The 23097-nt window shown below is 25.9% G+C and overlaps 2 protein-coding genes across 6 annotated transcripts in view; both read right to left on the reverse strand.

The window, feature by feature from the left end:
* Positions 1-7357, reverse strand: part of LOC100209470 (DENN domain-containing protein 5B) — a 59936-nt gene extending 52579 nt beyond the window's left edge. For both annotated transcript variants that reach the window (XR_010642771.1, XM_065814711.1), the window contains exons 1-2: positions 7172-7357; positions 5305-5417 (exon numbers count right to left, since the gene is read on the reverse strand). Coding sequence is in view for 1 of the 2 variants with exons in the window: in XM_065814711.1 (XP_065670783.1) it covers positions 5305-5417; positions 7172-7277 (219 nt within the window). In the remaining variant the exon portion in view is untranslated. The remainder of the gene's footprint in view (positions 1-5304; positions 5418-7171) is intronic.
* A 1224-nt stretch (positions 7358-8581) lies between these two features.
* The window catches only part of LOC105846624 (AP-4 complex subunit epsilon-1), a 51408-nt gene continuing 36892 nt past the window's right edge, over positions 8582-23097 (reverse strand). For all 4 annotated transcript variants that reach the window (XM_065814712.1, XM_065814713.1, XM_065814715.1 and 1 more), the window contains 3 exons: positions 14132-14804; positions 11542-12160; positions 8582-8891 (listed from right to left, as the gene is read on the reverse strand). In XM_065814712.1, the coding sequence (XP_065670784.1) occupies positions 8740-8891; positions 11542-12160; positions 14132-14804 (1444 nt within the window). In that variant the 3' untranslated portion in view covers positions 8582-8739. The remainder of the gene's footprint in view (positions 8892-11541; positions 12161-14131; positions 14805-23097) is intronic.

Raw genomic sequence — 23097 nt, forward strand, 5'->3', positions numbered from 1 at the left:
AGTTTGAATGCAAAATAGGTATTATGTCTTTCATTTTCTAAGCAAAAAAAGCTATTTTTAAAAAAAACCCCAAAAAACCCCAATAAAACCCAGTGTAAATAAATTGAAATTGTAATTACTTTTACAAATAAAGTTTTAAAGTAATTAGACAAACTAAATTCCCTTTATTTTTTAAAAGTTTTTTTTATAACACTACTTTTTCTGAACGTATACTTTTGTAAAACATTCTATAATCAATAATTCATAATGGACATAATAAATATTTAACAGAGGCTGTGATAAAGATAATTATAAAAACATGTAATAATGGTAAGACTGCAACAAATTTTAATAAAATAAAATGTGGAATATTCACTTCAAATAGAAATGAATATTCCATGATCATCAGTTGGTTAGACAATAAAAGTTGTTTGACAACGAAATCATTTCCAAGTATTGCTGTAGTCAGGAAGGCCGAAATCAACAACTTTTTACCAAGATAATGTTATAGAGATTGCAAAAGCAGATCCATACAAGAGTGCCAAAGAGTGAATCACACAAGAGTGCCAAAGAGTGTCACACAAGAGTGCCAAAGAAATCCATAATGAGTTTACAGTCATATCAAATAATCTTATATAACAGAAATGCAAAGTCTAACAAGTTTAGCTATGACGGTATTAAAAATGTTGATACCCAGTAGGTCACTGAAATTATGTTAAGTACCAAGTTTCAAGCGTGGTTTTGGGTAAGTAATTGTTTGGTCAAGTTTTAGCCATGATGGAGTAAGTCCAATCTATCAAGTTTATAGCACTATGGACAAAAAAAAATTATAAAGGAATATTCAAGGACATAATCCTACCACATGCAAAGAACAAAATGTCACATGGTTGGACTATCCAATATGAAAACAATCCGAAGCACAAATCCACAGTACACAACTGATTAAAAGCACATTAATCAACTGTATTTTTAATCAATTGTATCAATTAAATAATTGCCATATATAAGCAATGCTGGCATTAAGTAAACTATAATTGTAATTGAATGTAACATTATGAAACAAAATATTGTTTTTAAAGGATGTAATTAGTTATATCAATTACTTTTGAGCCAATCATTTGCATTCTTTTATTAAAATTTTGAGTAATCACTCCCAAATTTTTGTTTTATTTTTGATAGTTGTAATATAATTTGACATACTTATAAGAAATTTCATTTTAAAAAGTTAACTTAGTGAGAAAATATAATAAAAAAGTTACTGTGTATATATATATATATATATTTATATATATATATATATATATATAATATATATATATATATATATATAATATATATATATATATATAATATATATATATATATATAATATATATATATATATAATATATATATATATATATATATATATGTATATTTATATATATATCAACTTTTTTAATATCGGGATTTCGGGATTGAAAAAGTTGTTCCCAGGAAATCCCGGTATATTTCGGGATTGAATAGAAAAAAAAGCAATTGTAGTAAGAGAAGCATAAGAAGAACTAACATTTAAAGAACTTATCAAATACTTAAAAGTGATTAATTTAATTATGATATAAATAAAGTGCTTCATTCATTAATGAACCTAAGTAATTTAAATTATAAAACAATACTTTAAAATGATAACACAGTATAAATAAAAATAATAACTAAAAATAATATGAACATGCATGAATATACATGAGTTTAATTTGTTTTTGAAAGTACTACCCTAAAAAATCAAAGTGTCAATCATTTCATCGCTTAATCATATTTTTTGAAAATAAAAACTGAGAATGCTTTTTCGGAATTCATACTTGTTGGCCGTATAGATAATATATAATCATTTTTTTTTTTAAGATGATCCAATCATAAGCTACTACTTTCAAATAAAAGTATTTCTTTTTGAATTTTATAAGTTATTTTTTACCTTTATATTTTGTGTTCGTATTGCTGCCAATCTTTTTTCCATCACTTTATTTAATTTGTTCATTTTAATTGTTTTGACATTATTCTACTCAAGTCTGCTGCTGTTATTATATTTGCCGAGTATAAACGCTTTATCAGGTTTATCATAATTTTTTTATTTTCAGTACTTTTATGGGTAGAAAAACTTCTGGAATTTTTTTTATAAAGTAACCCGGCCACGAAGATATACTAAGCTCCTTAACAGTGTTCTCCACTCTTAAACTCGGTGACTCAAAGCATTATACAATTGTTTTCTGATTTCATATTGTTGTTCATTTATTTTTGTCAACATAAACTTTTATGCATTGTCAGAAGAAATTAAAGTTGTGTCTTGTCGACAAAGTGCTATCACAGTTGCTTTATTGGGAGTAAAAGTACTACTAAAACAGATATCATTCTACTTTCTTTCTCATTCATCTTAATTGAATCATCGATGTTGGAATCCAATTCTAAATCTAGAAGTGCCTTTTTAGCACAATAATTTTTTTAATTTTAAGTTCTCATTTAAGCTGCAACATCAGATTTTGCAATCCATGATTAAATGGATGATCTTTCTAAACTCAATTTTTACGTACTTTTGTAAATAATTTTCATTTCTGTTTGGGAACCTTTTAAACATTTTTACAATTTTTCTGACATTTTTGTTATAACCAATAATTTGGTGCCTAATTTTAACTTGAGATGTTTCATTAATTAGTAAAGAATCATTTGAATCTCGAATATAATCTTTCACTTCAAAAACAATTTCTACTTAAAATAACGATAACTTAAGTTTATTTAATTAGCAATTAGCAAGTGCTAAAATTTTATTATTTTTAATAATATATTAGTTTTAATATTATAATATACATTTTTTAAGATTAATTGTACAAAATATGTACGATTAAACATATAAAAAATGTATATATAGTATAATATTGCAAATAAGCAATAAAGTTTTTGCAATGTTTTCAAAAAGAAAACATTGCAAAGAGGATAAACAGCTACAAAACCAAGCAGCTACAATTCTAAAGACTATATTTATATTTTATGATGTCTAAACTTCTTAATTACAAATTAAGCTGAAACTTTTCGTACTTTTACTTTTTTAAGACAATCCCGAAATCCCACGAAATTTCGGAGACTAATCCCGGGATTTTGGGACGAACAATTTAAACAGAATCCCTAGATTTCGGGATCCCGGGATTGCCATTCCTACATATTAGTATGTGCATTATTTAGGTTAAGAAATTATAGCTTTAGAAACATGACACAGTGACCTCCTTGATTTACAAATGGTTAAAACAGACTACTTTAGTGCTGAATAACTTTTTTCTCACTTTCAGCAAATGTCTCAATTTTTCTAGAGCTATTTTCTGGATAGTTCTCTCTTTAAAAAAGTAATTTTTAACAACTTGTATTAATTTAGAGAAAAATTATTATCTCCTCAACTTTAGAAAAAATCCTAAAATTGCTAAAACATGCCAAAATGAAACTAACTGTAGCATTTATCAGTTCATCCACAAGTTTTAACAGATCAGTTTTTTTGATTAGCTATTACTGTCTGCAATAAATTTGTTTGTTGCCCTCTCTTTAATCTGGTCTTTGTAGTAGATAGGGGTACAATAAAGGGTCTCTAAATTAATTTGGGTATTAAGATTTTTAGGATTTCTAAATTAATTTAGATATTAAGAACTTGTTTCTCTGTGCAGCAGCATTGTTTGTCAAGGTTCATGCTTCGGAGTTAAAGAGTTGAGAGAAGGTTATAACCACTATTATGTAGCCTCCTCATCTGTAGTGGCCTTCTTGGCCTTGAGGAGGTGAATAAGAAATTGAAAAAAAAAGAAAGATAATTAATATATAAATATTATATAAATTATAAATTAATTTTAAATTGAAAGCGCTATTTCTTTAAATTCTATTCTATTATAGGGGATCAGTGGTCTGTATGTGGTCTGAACAGTAGTCACACACCCCCACCCCTAAGGTCGGGGATGGGGGTTTGAGGTGGCATCAATCTAAGAAGGGGGGGGGGGGGAACAACCAACTTTTAGTAATTTAATTAATTTTTGTTAATGCCCTTTTAAGACCTTAACATTGTATATTTGTTAAAAAATCTGGCACACATAGTAAGTATTAGTCACTATCAAAATTTGAATCTTATGAAAAAATCCAATAAGATCTGATCTTAACTCTTAACTGTATATTCATTAGAGAATGAATCCTTTATGTTTCATGTTAGAAAATGAAAGCATGTATCTTTGTAAGTTTGATTGATACCAAGATTGGTGCCACCCCAACCCCCTCCCCCAGCACCCCTATTAGGGTGGGGGTAGGGTGATAACTGACCAGACCACTGATCACCTATAATAGAATGAAATTTATTTTTGAAAAAAATTAAAAAATCAAAACATTTAAAAATTAGACTTTTTAGGCATGACAATGGACATTTATATTTATATTTCTAAACTGTAACAAGCCTTTTATTTTGCCCATTTATTGCAGACAGTAATAATCAAAAAAACTGATCTGTTAATCAAAAAAACTTGTTAAAACTTGTGGATGAACTGATAAATGCTACAGTTAGTTTCATTTTGGCATATTTTAGCAATTTTAGGATTTTTTCTAAAGTTGAGGAGATCATAACTTTTCTCTAATTTAATACAAGTTAATAAAAACCACTTTTTTATAGCGAGAACTATCCAGAAAATAGTTTTGGAAAAAACGAGACACTTGTTGAAAGTGAGAAAAAAGTTATATAGCTCTAAAGTAGTCTGTTTTGACCATTTGACCAAATTGAAAGGGGCCAATGTGTCTTGTTTCTAAGACTATAATTTCTGAAGCGTTTTACTGGAAGTCTGAAATTTCAAATATAACCTATCTACATAATCCACAATATGTAAAAATCCGGAAAATCAGAGGTGTCCTACAAAGTTTTCTTCTTTTTCTTAATGATTTTACCCATATATTTATATGTATATATGTATGTATATATACATTTATATATATATATATATATATATATATATATGTATATATATATATATATATATATATATATATATATATATATATATATATATATATATATATATATATATATATATATATATATATATATATATATATATATATATATATATATATATATATATATATATATACACACACACACATATATAAAAATCGCTTTAGTAAAAAAAGTGCGTCTAATAGAGCTCTAGTATGTGTGTATGTATGTATGTATGTATGTATGTATGTATGTATGTATGTATGTATGTATGTATGTATGTATGTATGTATGTGTATATATATATATATATATATATATATATATATATGTAAAAAAAATATTACCACTTTGATGCCATCTGGTTCAAACAAGTTTGTTTGATCATTTTCAGGAAAATGCCATAAAATGCTAGGCTTATAAGAAAGTTGGAATGGTGTTAGCAAGCTATCTTCAGAATCTGTAAATTAAAAATAACAGGTAACTATAAATAAAGGTATTAGTAATGGAATGTATAATATTTGTAAAATTATGCGCAATAGGTATGTATAAAATGAAGACCTGAAGAAACAGACTTTTTGATTAAATAGCTATTTAATTATGTTTCATACTTTAATTTATATTTTGTCTTATGCCAAAATTATAAATCTTTAATTATAAACAAAATTAAATAAAAAATCTGGTAAATCATTATCATAACTAGTTTATAAACCACAAATAATTATTATAAAATGTATAAATTATTAATAATTAATATAAATTATTATACAAATTATATAAATTATTATAAAAAGTATTTTATTTATAAAAAATATTTTATTTAATATTAAAAGTATTTTTTTTTTAAATTCATAAAAATTTGAATTACGTTTTTCTTTTAAATTCATAAAAATTTGAATTACGTTTTTTTTTTAAATTCATAAAAATTTAAATTCGTTTTTTTTAAATATAACAAAAAGTACAAAGAATTTAACTTTAGCTCATAAACGAACTTTAAACCACTGAGTACAATATTATTTATAAATACGTAGCAGTATTAAACCATAATTGATTATGTTACAAATTTATCATAATTGATGTGTTACAAATTTAATTGAAAATATAGATTTTATAAGCGGAAGAAAAAAAATGCATAAATTGGTGAAAGTACATTTTATTTAATAGATAAAGATTGGTATTCTGTCAATATTTACCATGAAATACAGTTTTCAGTATAATTCCACTATAATAAGCTTTTTATACCAATAACTTTACAATTAATGCAATATAATAACATTGAAAAAATAATAAAATAACAACATTAATTCCAAAAATGATAGAAAAGAGTTAATTATAATAAGACAATGAAATAGTTATTAAAATTCAATGTTGAAAAACGTAAAATTACACATAGAGGTTAACAGAACCTAAAAAACAGACATATATTTATATATGTTTAAACATACATTATGCATATATATATACTAATATACTTTTAATATTATATAAAACATGTTGAAAACTTGAGAGTTACACAACTTTTGAAATTGATTAAACATTCCTTTAGTTACCCTCTATAATTTGATTTTGGCCGGAACAAGAATGTTTCAAATATAAAAAATTTTTGTTGGTATAAATTATTATTTAAATTATTTAAGAACTAAAACCAATGTAAATAATACAAATAACTTATAACAAAGATAACATAACTTAAAAAATTTATCTGAATGCAGAACTTGAGGTGAACTGCTAAACTTTATAACTAAAACAGTATTAATTTAAACATCAACTAAACATTAATCGGAACACTTCATTAAAAAATAAACAAAAAAAAAAATAAGAAAATTTTAACAATGAAAACAAAAATAAGAGGTTGTAATAAAAAACATTAGGACCTCTTTTGCTTTTAAAATTGAAGTATAAACTTAAAAAATACAAAATCTTTATTACTTTAAATTTAAATAATAATACTTCTTTTAATTATAAATTAAAATTTATTATTTTAAAACAATATTGAATAATAGTATTAAAAAAAAATTAAACAAGTGTTTTACTCTTTTTTATTAAATATAAAAGTTTTTTTTAATAACAATTTTTACTTCAAACCAAACAACAAAGAATGATATAATAAGAATAAAAAATAAATAAAAATAACAATAATAATAAAATTAAAAAAAAATATATTATACAAGATTTAAAATAAAAAATAAAAAAATTTAATAAATTTTTTTTTACCAGAACATTGATGAGGTTCTAAACCCTCTTGCTCATTTAATCCACAAATAACAAAGTAATCAGCAAATCTATCATGATTGGAATCAGCAAGTAATTTTTTCGACATTGCATCATCTTAGCATATTTGAGGTCTTTAGAAATGTTTTGTTATTTCTTCCATTGTTTAAAAATATTTATAAAGCTGGAGAAAAATATTTGAATTATTGTTTGCAATCACAATAAAAAAAAAATTAATAATATTAAAAATATTATGAAGTAATTAAATATAACTTAAAATTATTAAAAAATGGTTAATTTTTGATTTTTGTAAGTTTAGAAAAAAAAATTTGTACCAAAATAATATATAATTTAAACTGAAAGAATTTTTTATCATTCAAACTATTTTAAATTGTTTTCAGTATTTTCCTTCTGTTTGAATTTGACTTTTTTTTTTTTTTTTTTTTTACAAAAAAAAAAAATTTACATTTTAATAATATATATCACATTGTGTACAAAAGTAGACATTTGGTACACATAGTGTATCAAAGTAGTTTTTGTAAAAGAAAATACCAAATGACACTTTGTTATGCATTAGAAACATATATATATACAGATAATTATATATATGTTGACCAATTTCTGTATTACCTGTTTAAAAAAAAATATAGCAAATCTAATAACTAAATTTAATGATGAAAATATCAATTTACTCCATGAACTACTTCGATTTTGTCGTAATTCAAGTTATGAAACTGAATTACTTTCAGCGATTATTGGTATAAATGTATAAAGACAAATTAGACATTTTTTTACATATTTTATAAAAACTATACTATAAATAATAAATTATCTAATAAATCTTTTTAACCATGTCAAAAAATAGTTCCTAAAAAAGTTCTTATTAAAGTCATAAAAATCCATCTTAAAACATAAACTGTAGCTTTATGATTTACTTACATAATTTTTCTTTATAAGAAATACAATAATAACTTTTTTTTAATATTTAATGCACATTATAAAATTTGTGAAAATAAAGGTAAAAATGTTTTCCTTGAATTTAAATTACGAGGTGAATATAAGCAAATGTTTTTGTAATGTTTAATGTTTGTACATTTAATTTTGCTTGTTTTTTTATGTAAATCCAGTAAATTTTTAATAAATAATTTTTGTATTTGAAAAAAAAACCCTAATATTTTGTATTAAAAAATAATAATAAATACTAGTTTTGCAAGATTCCTAACTTTTTTGTTTTTAAAAGTGTTAAACTTTCAACACACTAGGCGGATTAAAATGTATTACATAAAAAACAATTTAAAAAAAAACTTAATTAAATCATATGATTATTTATGCTTTAGAAAGTAACTTTTTTAAGACATAAGATTATATATACGTTCTTTCATTTTCTAAAAAAACATAAAAAATATATAAATATTTTTAATTTATAATAACATTTTCAACAAATTCTTATAAGTTTCTGAACTTACAATGATTTATTTTTTAAATGTCATTATCTTATTGTTTGTATTATTTAACATAGTTAACATATTAAAATAATTTGAAAACTCAACATAAATACATTTTCATAAAAACTATATTGTTGTAATACAATATTTTAAAAACATGTCATTCAATAGTTTGCTTTGTGACTTTACCCATAAGTCTGTGTGATTTTTTGTGAGTTTGAAATGAAGTAAAATCTCAGGACTTAATAACACAGATGTAGCACCAATAATTTCGTTTTCTAAAATATAAACTTCTCAAAACTAATAAATGTATACAATTTATTTAATTACAAATACTTATAGAAAATAGGTATTGTTATTTTACTTTTTACAAGAACAAACAATGCATAATATAATACATAAAAACATTTTTTGCATAAACCCTATTTTTTAAGTTAACCCCAAAGTAATAAACCCTACTATTTAATATAACTGACCAATTCTTCTGAAATTAGATGCATGTAACCATTTTTAAACACATTTAATGTACATTCTTCAAAAGAAAAATTAGATGTCATTTTTCAAATGATAATTTGAGTTTTTTTCGATTTGTAATGTTAGTTAAATAGGGCTTACATAAAGATTTAATTGTAACATTATTTAAACAGGCCTTACATAAAAGTCTGATTATAACATTAATCAAATCACATTTAAAAGTATTTTTGTAACAGTAAAAACTAAAAAACCACAACATAGTTGATTGGATTTTTTATCAATACATTGCATGTACATTAGGGTATGTCACTTGAAACAAAAATGCACAAAGAAACTTCAAGCATCAATATTATAATGCCAATATATATAAAAAATAAAAAAACATTTTTTAGGAAGATTTCAGATTATAAAATTTATTAATTTACAAAAATTACATCTCAGTGACTTTCAATCCAATTTAATGTTTTTCATTTCTAATAAATAATGAAAAAAAAGGTAAATTCTTTGCATCAAAAAATTGAAATTATATCAGAGCTGAGAATGCCAGTTGGTCAAGGAATCAGGTATTCCCCTACCCTACTTTTTTTAGAAGCTTTTTTATTTTTTTCAAAATTTTTTTATATAAAAGAATTATTTTAGAAATTAATGATTGTGCCCTTTCCCCTTTCTTCTAAAACCACCTTGCTAGTCCTGTATATTTAGAAAAAAGCAAAGCTCTGAAAAGTTGTAGTCGACTTTTAAACTTTGAATAGCAACTTTTCATATTTACTGCATTGTACAGAAGTTATAGAGATTGTTATTCTTGTCTATTTTTGTTATGTTAGTACTAAAGTGAACTTTGAGTACAATATACATAAAATACACTTTTGTACTAATGTACTTTTCTGTATGTACTCTGGAACAAATACAATGCATCTCATTTATAAATTTTTGTATTTACAGACATGTTTTTATTATTTATTCATAGTAGCAATCAGCAAAACTGGAAATTCACTACTTTTCTACTGTGTATTCATGTACCTCATATGTTCTTTACTTCCAGTTTGGCTGTTTTCCAGTTAATTGCAGTGTTACTAGTATTTGTTTAAAATTACCAGTTTTTTGTTATTATTTAATATAAACAGGAAGAACAAGTGCTCCTAAAATTACTAGATTCAAAGTAGAAAAAAAAAAGAATCAAAACTTTCACAATATATATGATTGGAAGTAATGATCATAATCTTACAGAAGTGCTCAGAGAAATCCAGAGGAAGGGCCTGTTAATACAAGAATGTTTACACATTGAAAAAGATATGAAGTGATATGAATGATATAAAAATGTTGACATGTATGTAATGAAAAGTCACATTTAAAGATTACTGAAATTTGTTTATATTTACTTCTATCCATTATGTCAAACCTTTCATTATTTGTTTTATTTTTAAGGAGATAGATTTTTACAAGAGAACTTTGTGTGCAAATCTGGTCTTCAACAGTGGACAAGATCAAATGCACTTTTCAATTTTCCAGTGGTAATTAACAAAATATCTTTGGAACAGATAATAGAATTAGTTATTACTTCAAATTAGATCAATAGCTTGACATTAAACCTTGTAAATGTCAAATTACTTTATGAAATAAAAAGTACTCAAAATCAAATAGCTGTATAGATCTAGCACATATTAAATGTTCCCACCTGAAGGAAAAAAAAGATTCCAAAAAGAAAAATTTTTCAGTTAAAAGCTGAAAGAGAAAAAACTGAGTCTATCAAATAATTTTTATGGCGCTAAGGAAACAGCTAGACAGGTTACATTAGAAAAGTGGAATATGAAAAGAAAGTCAAGTATAGAAAAAAAAAATTGAAAAAGAAAAAGAAAAAACCTCAAAGAATAAAGATCTTGCTGAGTCTTTTATAAGAGATGATAATTCAACTAGAAGAGAAGAGTTTGAGAGAAGAGATTTGTCAGGTTGGCTCATCAGACTAACGATATCTAAAATATATCTTTTTCTCATTTGTTAGATACAAAAAAATATCAAACTGGATAGAAATTCATTGAAATATAATTTTTTCAAATTCACAAGTTTTATGATCTGATATTTTCCTAAAAAAATCGAGTTCCCTGGTAGGTAATAAAAAAATCTATTTTTTATATATATTGGCATTATAATATTGATGCTAGAAGTTTCTTTGTGTATATTTGCTTTAAGCAACACACCCTGTACATTACTTGAAAACTGGAATCATTTTTGCCATAGTTTCAAAAAGTCTGAAAAAAAATATGATAGTACTTGAACCTTTAAAACATCTTTGTAACTATGACAACATCTTTGATTAAGACAACATTTTTGTAATTAAGACAACATTTTTGTAACTATGACAGCATTTACAATAAATTAGTGAAGTTTTTTCAAAAATGTAGGATTTATCCATAGGGTACTTTATAGAAATAAAATTCAATTATGTCAATATCTTACCTAATATGTGCACAGGATAAATATCTGCAATCTTCATCCAATTCGCTAAATTTTCTACTTTTAATTCTTTTAAAATTCTTTCATGTTTATCATATAATGTTTTGTTGTTCCATTTTTCTTTAAAAATTTCAAAATCAATCCTAGTCTTCCGTAAAAAAGTTGTAAGCTGAAACAAATGGTCAAAAAACTGTTTCTTTTCTGTAAATGAAGAATCTCTATAGCACAAACATCCAGTCATGACCATATTCAAAGATGGTGATTGGAATTGGACATCAAGTACACAAACATGAGATTCCATGCCAGACAACTCTTCAAAACTAAAAACTGTGGGCTTTTCAGTATGTGTTAAATTTTCAGGCAGTTTAACTGTCATATTTATTGAAGTAAGTTTACAAGCTGTTTTATTTATTATTTCAATTACAACAGCTAAGTCTTTTTTAGTAAATATATATTGCAAAGTGACTCTCATATTCACATCAAATGATAGTTCTGTAATTTTAACTGACTTCTTAAAGGTGATATATCTTTCAGGTAGATTATTTTTTTGTTTCAGAGATAAACCAAGCACAAAAGAGGAATTTGGTGAAACAAGATCATCTAATAAATTTACTGAGCTATTCTTAAAAAAAAAAATTTTAATTAAATTTTAGTTTAAAAAACTGGCTTAAATTAACTAATTTGCTAATTTTCATGCAAATATGAACTAATTTTCATGAAAATATGAAAATTAAAAACTATTTAAAACTTACAACATGACTATTAAGAAGTTTTTGACAAACAAGGCCAATGAACAAAGAGATAAGTTGAGATGAGTACAGGGACACGAAGGACTTGAAACTTTGTTAGACAGTACTATAAATTGAAAAATTATTGTACTTTAAGAACACAAGTTTATTTAAAGTTGATGAATACTTTAAACATTATTGTGATAGTGAATTAGTAGTGGTGGTGGTTGTGGTATAATAGTTTAGTCATAGCAGTGATGATATAATTGTGTAATGATAAGATGGTAGTGTTCTTGCAGTAGAGCATTGGCATAATAGGCAAAAAGTACCAAGTTCAATCGTTTTGTAGGACCACTCAACTTTTTTCTCCATACAGCAGCCTTGTTTGTCAAGTTTTATGTTTTGAAGTTATAAGAGAGGGTTGCAACAACAAATTTGCATTGCAAAGAAATTTTGGACATAAAAACATTAGATTAAGTATAACAGATTTAACAAATTTTCAATACATCAGTGCAACTAATTTTTACCCATGTTAAATTAAAGGTATAATTTGCATAACATGGCTTTTTAGATTTTTGAAAACATTTTAAAAATTCGTTAAAAATTAAAAATTAAAAAATTAAGTAATAGTGAGAAATTGCTTATAATGATTGTGTACATTAAAAAAACATTTTCTTTAAATTATCGAAGATATTATATATTTAAAACAATTTTTAAAACTAATTTTATAAGCAACAAAAATGATCATTTTAATAAACTTTTAGTTAAATACATGAATTTAGTAGTCGAAAATATAACCAAGTTATTTTTTATAATGTTTTGTAATTTTTCTAATGAAATGTTTTTAAAATACGCTAAACGCTTTTAAATAAAGTTTTATTACGCTATTAAATAAATTATCATCAAATATTAAATAAAATTTTTATTTATTTCAAAAGTACCTTTTTTTTAATGATGAATATAAATGTTTTAAAACAAATTGTTTTATTAATTTTATAAATAATGGCGACAATGATTGTGTTTCAATAAACTTTTTTTTAAACTCATAAAATCTCATAATATAGTCATAATAAAATCTCATAATATAGTTGAAAACATAACAAAGTTTTTTTTTGTTGTTTTGTAAACTTTATAATTAATTGTTTTTAAACAACCTTAGTAGTATAAAAACACTTAATTAGAAAGGTTACAAAATATAAACAACAACAACAAAATTTTAATTGCTTTTAAATCAAGTTTAGATTGTTTTAAATAAAAAACATTAAATATAATATAATTAATAAAGAATATTTAAAAAAAAACTATGCTTAATTTAAAAAATTTGTTCATTTTTTGTTTGAATACAATTTTATGAATGATTAATTTTCTATTTAAATACTTTGCCTAATATCATAAAAACATTATAAGAGTTTGTTTCAAGTAAAAATTATAAAAACATTAGAAAAGATCAAAGTTTTAAAGATATTCAACCTTAACATAATTATAAGCATAATTAAATAGTTTTCTAATAGAGTTTTAATTTTTCAGTTTTATATTAGTTGACATTTTTTAGAGCTATAGTTTTTAATTTTTTTTTTAATTTCTCCTTGATTAAGATTATTTTTATTGTTTAAGCTTGTTTATAATTTTCATTCTTTTGACAGGTTTTTTCAGCGCGTTTTTGAAGCATTAAAAAGCCATGGTCAAGCTTTCAAAATAAAAAAATTATATGAGTAGTTAGTTTTCGAGTGCAATCGCAGGCTTTTCCTGTCCATGACTGTGTGTGTGTGTGTGTATGTGTGTGTATATATATTTGTGTAAATATAAATGTGAAAATTCATTTGACAATTTTGAAACACATGCTGCATATAAATAAAATACCTTACCATAGGTTCACTTGGTAATAAATAATCTATTTCCTCTTTATCGATGGTATGGTTATTAGAATGTTCGATAGGAAACATAGGGGAGCTAATAGACTGATAGATTGTTTTTAATTCTGCATCACAATTTTTACTTTCAATATTATTATTTGTTGCCATAGAAGTGTTCATTGTACTCCCAAACAAGTTAACAGAATCAGTTGTCAGATTTTTACTTTCAATATTATTACTTATTACCATAGAAGTGTTCATTGCACTCTCAAGCAAGTTAACAGAATCAGTCTTAAGATCAATAAACTGGTTTCTAATGTAGTCTGATGATTGGATTTCAGACTTTGTGATGGATTCTTCATGGCTTATTTCTAAGAGATTTGTAGTCACTTTCTTTTGAAATTTTTTATTTTTTGCAACAGGGAGTGCACTGTTACCGATTGCTCCAAACAGCTGTTGGGCCAAAACTTGCTTGTTTTTGTCAACTAAAAAGTTTTGAACTAAAGGTGTAGAAATCAAGATTTTTGAACTTGAGTCATCAGAACTATTTTGACTAGAGGAAGCTGATTGTGAATCTGTTGATACTGGTATTGCTTCAGATATCACTGTATTTGATAAAGCTGGTGATTGTGAATCTTTTTTATTGGCAATATAACCTTCTCTAGTCCATAATTCTTTAACAGGGCTAAAGATAACAAAGAAAAAAAAGCACTCAAAATCACCCTAAAGAAATATATTTGCTACAAATTATATCAACATGTTTTTAAAAAAGCAAAAATCTTATTTGTCTTAAAAATAAAAACTATCTATTTAATTTGAAATTATTTAAATATAAAAAAATTTTAATAATGCTTTTCTGAACTACCCTATATATATTAAAGATGTCACGAATAGTGATTTTGCTGAATACCAAATATTTGGCTGCCAAATATATGGCAACAATTAGTTTTTTTGAGAATTCTGACCTGCTTTATTGAAGTGCTTATGTTAATATTTGCTGCGGGTATTTTTGTTTAATTTGTGACTAGGCCTGTCACAGAGCACATTATTTGTTGATTGTTACACCTAATTATTTCAACTTATGCATAAAAATATCATACTCTTCAAAAAATTCAAAAAGATTACAAAAATAACCAGCTCAGGTATATCTTTTCTGAGGTAACTTCAAGTTGCTATAAATAGATATAGCACAAAGAACTCTAAACTTATTAAAAATTATATCTTTACTACAACCTAAACCTAAAGCATGGTTTAACTTAAATGAGAATGCCAATTAAATGGTTGCCTTTTTTTTGATGCACATTTTAAAACTAACTTTAGAATATTCGGCTGCCGAGAATATATGGAGATATGTTAAAACACACAGAGCAAAAAAAAAAAAAAAATTTAATATTGCGAGAAAGATTGTCACTGAAAAGCTAATCCTTCTCAGTGAAAGGCTGCTTGACACTGATGAACTATCACCAGTTTCTAGTAGCACCGGTAATGATTCGTCTTCACATAAGAAAAATAAATGCAAATGAAAACGATCAAGCCATGTGGTAGTGGTGTAGTGGTAAAGCACTCCCTTTATAAGCAAAAGGTTCTGAGTTCAATTCACACCAACTCCCTAGTAGTACCACGCTCAACTTAGCAACTCTCCACGTAGCAGCCTTGTTTGTCAAGATTAGTGTTTCAGAGTTATAATTGAGAGTAGGTTGTAACCACAATTAAAGTAGCCCCCACGACTGTAGTGGCCTTTTCAACCTTAGGAAGGTAAAATAACATAAAAAAAATAAAATCAAATCAAAACAAAAACAAACTTTTACAAAAGATGTGAAGAAAAAAAAGCCAATAACAAAAGAACTTAATTTTAACATGAAACTGTTTGCTTAAATTGGACATCAAACTTTTACAAGTGGTGGTCAGCAAACACAAAACATCATCCTAACAAAACTTGCTAAAATTTTCTTATTATTTGCCGGTGGCAGTGTACATAGCAAATAGCAAATGTACATAGTGAATGGCTATATTCGGAAGTATGATTATATATTTATGATAAAAAGTATATTTATGTATATGCTATATATAAGTTATGAGAAAAAGTGCAATCATTTGCTACCATCAAACAATGAAAATCTTTTTACCGAAACTTACCACCTATAGAGGTTAAGTATAAAGTATGTCAATTATTTGTGAAAATAAAAAAAAAAAATTATAAGTCATTCTTTTTTAAGCATTTTTTTTGTTACAACTTGGTATTTGGTAATTAGCCAAATAGTTTGCAATATTTGGTCGAGTACCGAATAGTATAAAAAGTACCCGAATAGGCCGAAAACCAAATAGTTACCAAATATTTGTGACATCTCGAATATATATATATATTTTTAAAGCTCTTCACTTTCAAAAAAGCTGCAAGCAACCACTACTAGAGTTGGAAGTTACTTAGAAAAAAAGATGAAATTTATAAAGCAAGATAACAATTAACAGACAACTTAAAAGATAGCAAATATGAATCAGGAAACAAAATGAAGGGAGCAAATTCGAAAAAACTAATGTTCAAGGAAAAAAAATAGAAAAATAAGAATTTTTGGAGCACTTAGGAACCCTCACAGTAAAAGGACAATACTTAATTAAATGGCAAGTATCATGAGAATAAAGTTTAGTAGATGGCACAAGAGACACTAGCTCTTTAGAGCAGCACCCATAATAGTTCTTTATAAAAGAGAAAAAAAGAAGCAACATTACGATGATGTGACAATGGGTGAAGATTAGCTGCAAGAGCAGGTCCAACTATGTTTACAATGCATTTTTGCACCTTGTCTGAAAGAGAAAGGGCATAATTGGAAGATCTGCACCAGATATGGCAACAGTATTCCATACAAGGACTGATATAGAGATAAAGAATAAAATCCGGAGTAAGAAAGTGGCGAGCACGATAAAGAGATCCAACCTTAGCAGATGCTAATTTTGCAATGAATTTGATATATGGTTTCCAAGAAAGATCAGAAGTAAGAGTAAGTTCCTAGAAGATGAAGGTAGATCATAAGCCAACAATGTCACCCAGCATATGATAACTCGATCATTCAGGTTTTTTTGACTTAAATATATGTGGCACCCATCTCGAATATTTCCATACAAATCTTATCTTTTTTTTGTAAGGTCCGAAATAATTTGCTGAGCTGATATAAGTGTTTCTGCAATCTCAGATGTTGTCAGAAAAGGATCTTGCTCCAACATGTTCTTAATAACATTGTCATCAAAAGATGACTTGATGGACATCCAAAAGGTGACTTGATCAAAAGATCGAACAAGACACACTTTTTTTGAGTTATAAAATTAGTAGAATTTAGGAGATTTTAGGAGATTTTTTAGGAGATTTTACCGGTAAACTTGGAAAAAGGAATAAAAAAAATAAGGATTATTTTGGAGGATTAAAAAAATTTCATTTTACCAAATTTAAATATTATTCAAAAATCTTAATAAAAAATTTGAAAGTTTGAGTTGAATGTTGAAAAGAAAACTTAAAGTTCAAAAAACAACTGGGAGATAATAGCAGTGTTTCACAGGAAAAAATGCTTACTTGGATGATGAATATAAATATATATATATATATATATATATATATATATATATATATATATATATATATATATATATTCATATATACTTTTAATGATTGTTTAAAAAATACTCACGCTTAATTTAAATTATAGTGTTTTTTTTTTACTAATTTAAAAATATCAGCTTCAATGTAAATGTAAACTAGTGAAGAATTAAACATTAAAAAACCATTTCATTCTTTGTTTCAATTTTTTTTGTTTTAAATTTGTTTCAAAAGATTTACATTTATCATAAAAAAATAACAATATAAATTAAAAAAAAAAAAACTCATTAGAAGTGTTTCGCTAATATAAAAACGTTTGTTTAGAAGTTTATGTAATTTATTTCACCTAAAGTGTAATTCTGAATATATTTCATTCAGCATGCTTTTTGAACTATTTTTTGAAATAGCTGCAGTCAAATCGTCAAAGCAAAATATGATTTGCCAGGTTGTATAATGACGTGTGATTGCTCCTCTTCCTGTGAAACACTGATTATAGGAGGTATTTTTGAATTTCAAGTATATTTTATGAGAATTTAGGTCTTTTTAAGCGGTTTTAAGAGGTAAATATTAGGATGTTTTAGGATTTATTAAGAGGCGTGGCCACCCTGCCACCTTAGATGTAAGAGTTTCTGGGAGATCTTTAATGTAAATTAGAAAAAGTATAGGGCCAAAAATCGAACCTTTAGGATTTCCTGAAGTTACAGGAAATGAAGAAGAGTGCTTTCCATAGAGGACAACTTTTATACTACAATTGGTAATGAAGGATTCAATAATCTTAAAGATGTTACTTGATACACCATAAGAAGAGAGCTTATGGAGAAGACCAGCATGCCAAATTTTATCAAACCCTTAAGAAATGTCAAGAGCAATAACCTTTACCTTTCCACATCTAGTTAATGCACAATAAAACACTTTTGGCTGCTCTTTCATATTTTAGACAAAAATGGTAAATGGCTCAATTTTTTCTCTTTCAGAATGACAGGAAGATGGAAACTATTTGAAGATGAAATTTTTCATTAAAACAGTCAAGTTTTGGAATGTTAAAAGGTTATGAATGATGTGGCTAAGCAAGGAATCAAATTATGTTCAGATATTTTCAGATATTTATCTGTAAAACAAAGGCATTTTAGAAATGAATTAAACATTTTTATTACATCTTGTATAAAAATCTTAAGTTAATTTAGGGATAAGGCAGTATGAAATGAAATTATATAAGTACTTATAAATCATATAAATGCTGTTGGTAATTTGATTAAGAAGCAATTATTCTCTAAGTTCAATTCAGATTTTTCTATTATACCATGAAACATTAACACACTGCACAGGATGGTAACTGGATAATATGTAATAACTGTTTTGTATTTTAAAGTTATCTTGTAGTCTACTTTGATGATCAAAATAGCATTTGAAACATTTACAATTGATACCAAATGTTTCTTCTCCCTCTCTCACTTCCCCACATCTCTTATATAGTAATATTTTAGCATAAAATTGTGATTCATTAAAGCGAATACGGCAGTACTCAGAATCTTTCTAGAAAACTTTTTTATTTTATAATACTTTTGTTAAGTAACAGTTTTTTATGCAGCCATATGTAATTTTCAAATTTTTTTAGATTTTTGAGAACCCTAATAGAGTTATTTCCCGGCAAGACAAACACCGAATAATTCAATCTGACCCTTGTCTCAAGTCCCCAAATTTATTTTTAAAGATTTTAAACTACTTTTAAACTATAACTTTTTGTAAGTAAACGATTTTGAAAATATTACCAATAATTATATTGAAAAGACTAAAGAGTGTAGCCTGGTAAGCACTATTTAAATGTACTCACAGCCCAAATAATGAATACTTTAAAAAGTTCCAGGAAAAATGAAACTCTATCTTGAACAAGGATGACTTCAAATGCTTAGATGTTAAAGTCAGAAATACAAAGCTACAGCAAGATTCTGCTATTTCTGCATCTAAAAAAAAAATCTTCACGTGTAGATGTTTAAAATTTGGTAGCCATTTTTAATATTTTATGATATAAAAAACATGGATTTCTTAACATGGAGTTGTGTTAAACGCTTTTTTTTTTTTTTTTTAATTTGTAATTCTCAGAATAAACATTAGTGATTAAATAAGTTTGTTAATAAATGATATTATTATTATCTCAATTATTAGTTGGTATGTTACTAAAAAGAAAAAAGGGGTTTTTCAATGTCACGACCACAACTATTATAACAAATTTAGTTTTTTTATACAACCTAAATTTAATTTTTTTTAAAATTAGAAAATATAACCTTGTATGGAAAAAAGTAAAATACAATTTCTTTTTTGTCACGACCGCGACATAATGGATGTTTTGATATTTAAATGCGTTGTTTTGATGTTCAAATGCATCAAGGAAGAAATTCAAAAAACCTTAATTTGTTTAACAATGGGTTAATCTGTTTAACTGTCACAGACCTACAAAATGTTCTTCAGAACTAACTATTTCCAAGGAAATTTTCTTTATATTATTAGCAAAGTCTTTTAACCTTATTGATTGTAAAAAGGGTTCAAAAAACCTTAATTAAAACCTGTGTTATAAAGAGTAATTTAAACAATTGATGTATAAACTGTGTATTTAAAGGTTATGAACTAATTTTAAATGTAACTTATTTGACATATTCTACATAAAAATACAAGAAACATATAAATATAAAAACAAAGCCCAAATTGCAGAAACAAGTTTGTAGAGATTATAGAGAAAGAAAGAAAACTGAATTTAAAGAAATAGAAAAAGAATGAATATTCATCGCCAACAATCAACGCCAGAGCGAGAATTGAAAAATAAGATGCTTGCTAAATTATGACAGTGTAAACATAGAGATCTTCAAAAAGTTCAAGGTATCATTGATATTCCTTGTACTTCTTCTAACCAAATGGAAGAGCCTATCTATCATTCAAGTTAATATCATTCAAGATGCAACATTTTTAAGATTATATACTCTTTTTAATTTACATTAACGATCTTCCAGATATTCTCATATCTAAGGAGGCATTGTTCGCTGATGATACTACCATTTGTTCTTGTCATGATAAGAAGCCTACACTCTCTGATTTCTTGGAGGGAGCATTTGAGCTTGAAAAGGATCTCACTTCTGCAACAGCATGGGGCTCACGGCTGGTAACCACCCAAATTTTTATAAAATCCATTGCAAGATTAGTACCTGCTAAGGTTGCATCTCATTATCATGCTTGACACTTTCTTACTCCGGATTCTATTCTCTATCTCTATAAATCTCAAATCCGGTCTTGTATGGAATACTTTTGCCATATCTAACACGGATCTTCTAATGATGCCCTTTCTCTTTTAGACAAGGTGCAAAAACGCATAGTAAACATAGTTGGACCTGCTCTTACAGTCAACCTCCAACCATTACCACATTGTCGTAATGTTGCTTCACTTTCTCTTTTCTACAAATAAAATAATAGGCACTGCTCTAAAGAGCTAGCGTCTCTTGTGCCACATACTAAAATTCATTTTTGTGTTACTCGTTATTCAATTAAGTCTCATCTTTTTTCTGTGACTGTTACAAAGTGCTCCAAAAACTCTTATTTGTCTAGTTTTTTTCCTAGAGCATCAGCTCTTTGGAATTTGCTTCCATCATCTTGCTTTCCTGATTCATATAATTTGCAATCTTTTAAGTCATCTGTCAATCATTATCTTGCTCTACAATCTTCATCTTTTCTCTTCCAGTAACTTCCAACTCTAATTAGTGGTTGCTTGCAGCCTTGTTGGAAGCGAAGATGTAAAAAAAAAAAAGTTTAAATTACTTGAAATCTCTGCATGGTAGCCAATAATATGCTACTTTTATTTTAAAGTTAAACTTAGTTTGATATAAAGAACATCACAGTAAATTTATCTAACTAAACATTTTCTATAAATACACAAATTGTTTTTTAGAAAGTTTTTTAAAAAGAAATCTATTAGAACAAAATAATTTTAAAATGAAATTTAAAATATTTTAAAATGAAATTTAAAACAAAAAAAAACTTTAAAATTTAAAAGAATTTCAACACTTGTTGACAATAAATATAAATTTAATTGCAGCGATGTCCGTAATACATACAAAATGTCAATAACATGTTCACTTTTTTTTAATAACTTATTTTTGTTAAAGGAATAGAGAAAACACACTAGAAAAAGTTTAAAAAAAAAAGGCAAACAAATTTTTAATTGATTTCCATTCTACTTTTTTCTCAACTCAAATGCTAACCATAATTATTCTATTAATTTAACTATTAAATTATGTTAATTTAACAGTTTCCTATAAAAGGTGGAATTGGTTGGATAAATTTACTTACGATGATCAGTTTAGTCACATTTAAAGCCTTTTTAAATATTATGATAAGACCTAAAAGTTAAGATACCTAGAAATGTGTCAAAAAGCAACAAAGTGGTAAATAATAGGTATGAAAGATGGCTCAATAATCAATAATAGAGAAATAGTAAGAAACTAAAAATTTCATTGAACTGCATCAGAACTCTAAAGAAATTTAAAACAACAGCTGGCATCCAACAATATGCAGGATCAGAAAAGTACTACTGAGCACAAAAATAGTCTTATATTTTCTTAAGTAAAAATCAATAAAAACCAATCCGAGGTTAAGTTATTGTGAACTTACTAACACATGAAATAAAAACCTTGAAAAACATACTTCTTCAAATACAGTTAGCAACATTTTACTGAGGAAAAAAAATGGTCTTTATGCAGCTGTTAGAAAACCTATGATCAGAGATCAGCTTACAAGATTAAGGTGGTGTAAGTAGAGTATTGGATGGTCTTTGGAGAAGTGGAAGCAAGTAATTTTTAGTGATAGAAGTAACTTTGAAGTAATAAATTGAAAATGCAAAGTTCTTGTTAAGAGATTTAAATAAGAAAAGTATAATAATTGCTTTGTTGTACTAAGGTGGTGGTATAAGTGTTATTTGGGGCTGCTTAAATTTTATTGGAGTAGTGTGCATAACATTTATATAGGCTGAATCAACCAATATATATATTGAGAGATGCTAGAGAACTGCATGGTTCCATCAGTGGACATCCAGCTTGATCTGATAAGATATAGCCTAAAGCAAGAATTAGATACCATTTAGAGAACAACAAACTTGAAATAATGCAAAAAAAATGTGTTGCCTCTAAATTCATGGGGGGTATTTGAAATACTATTTTAGATGCTATTTTTGTTGCACTCATTTTTTTTTCTTGAATTTTGTCTTTTCTCTACCGGTAACTTCCAACTATAATAGTGGTTGCTTTCAGTCTTGTTAGAAGTAAAAATATTTAAAAAAACATACATATACATACATATATATATATACATGATTTTTACTGGGTAATTGCATCGAACCAAAAATTGTTTTAGT

Source organism: Hydra vulgaris, chromosome 12 (assembly GCF_038396675.1).
Source record: "Hydra vulgaris chromosome 12, alternate assembly HydraT2T_AEP".
Lineage (NCBI taxonomy): Eukaryota > Metazoa > Cnidaria > Hydrozoa > Anthoathecata > Hydridae > Hydra > Hydra vulgaris.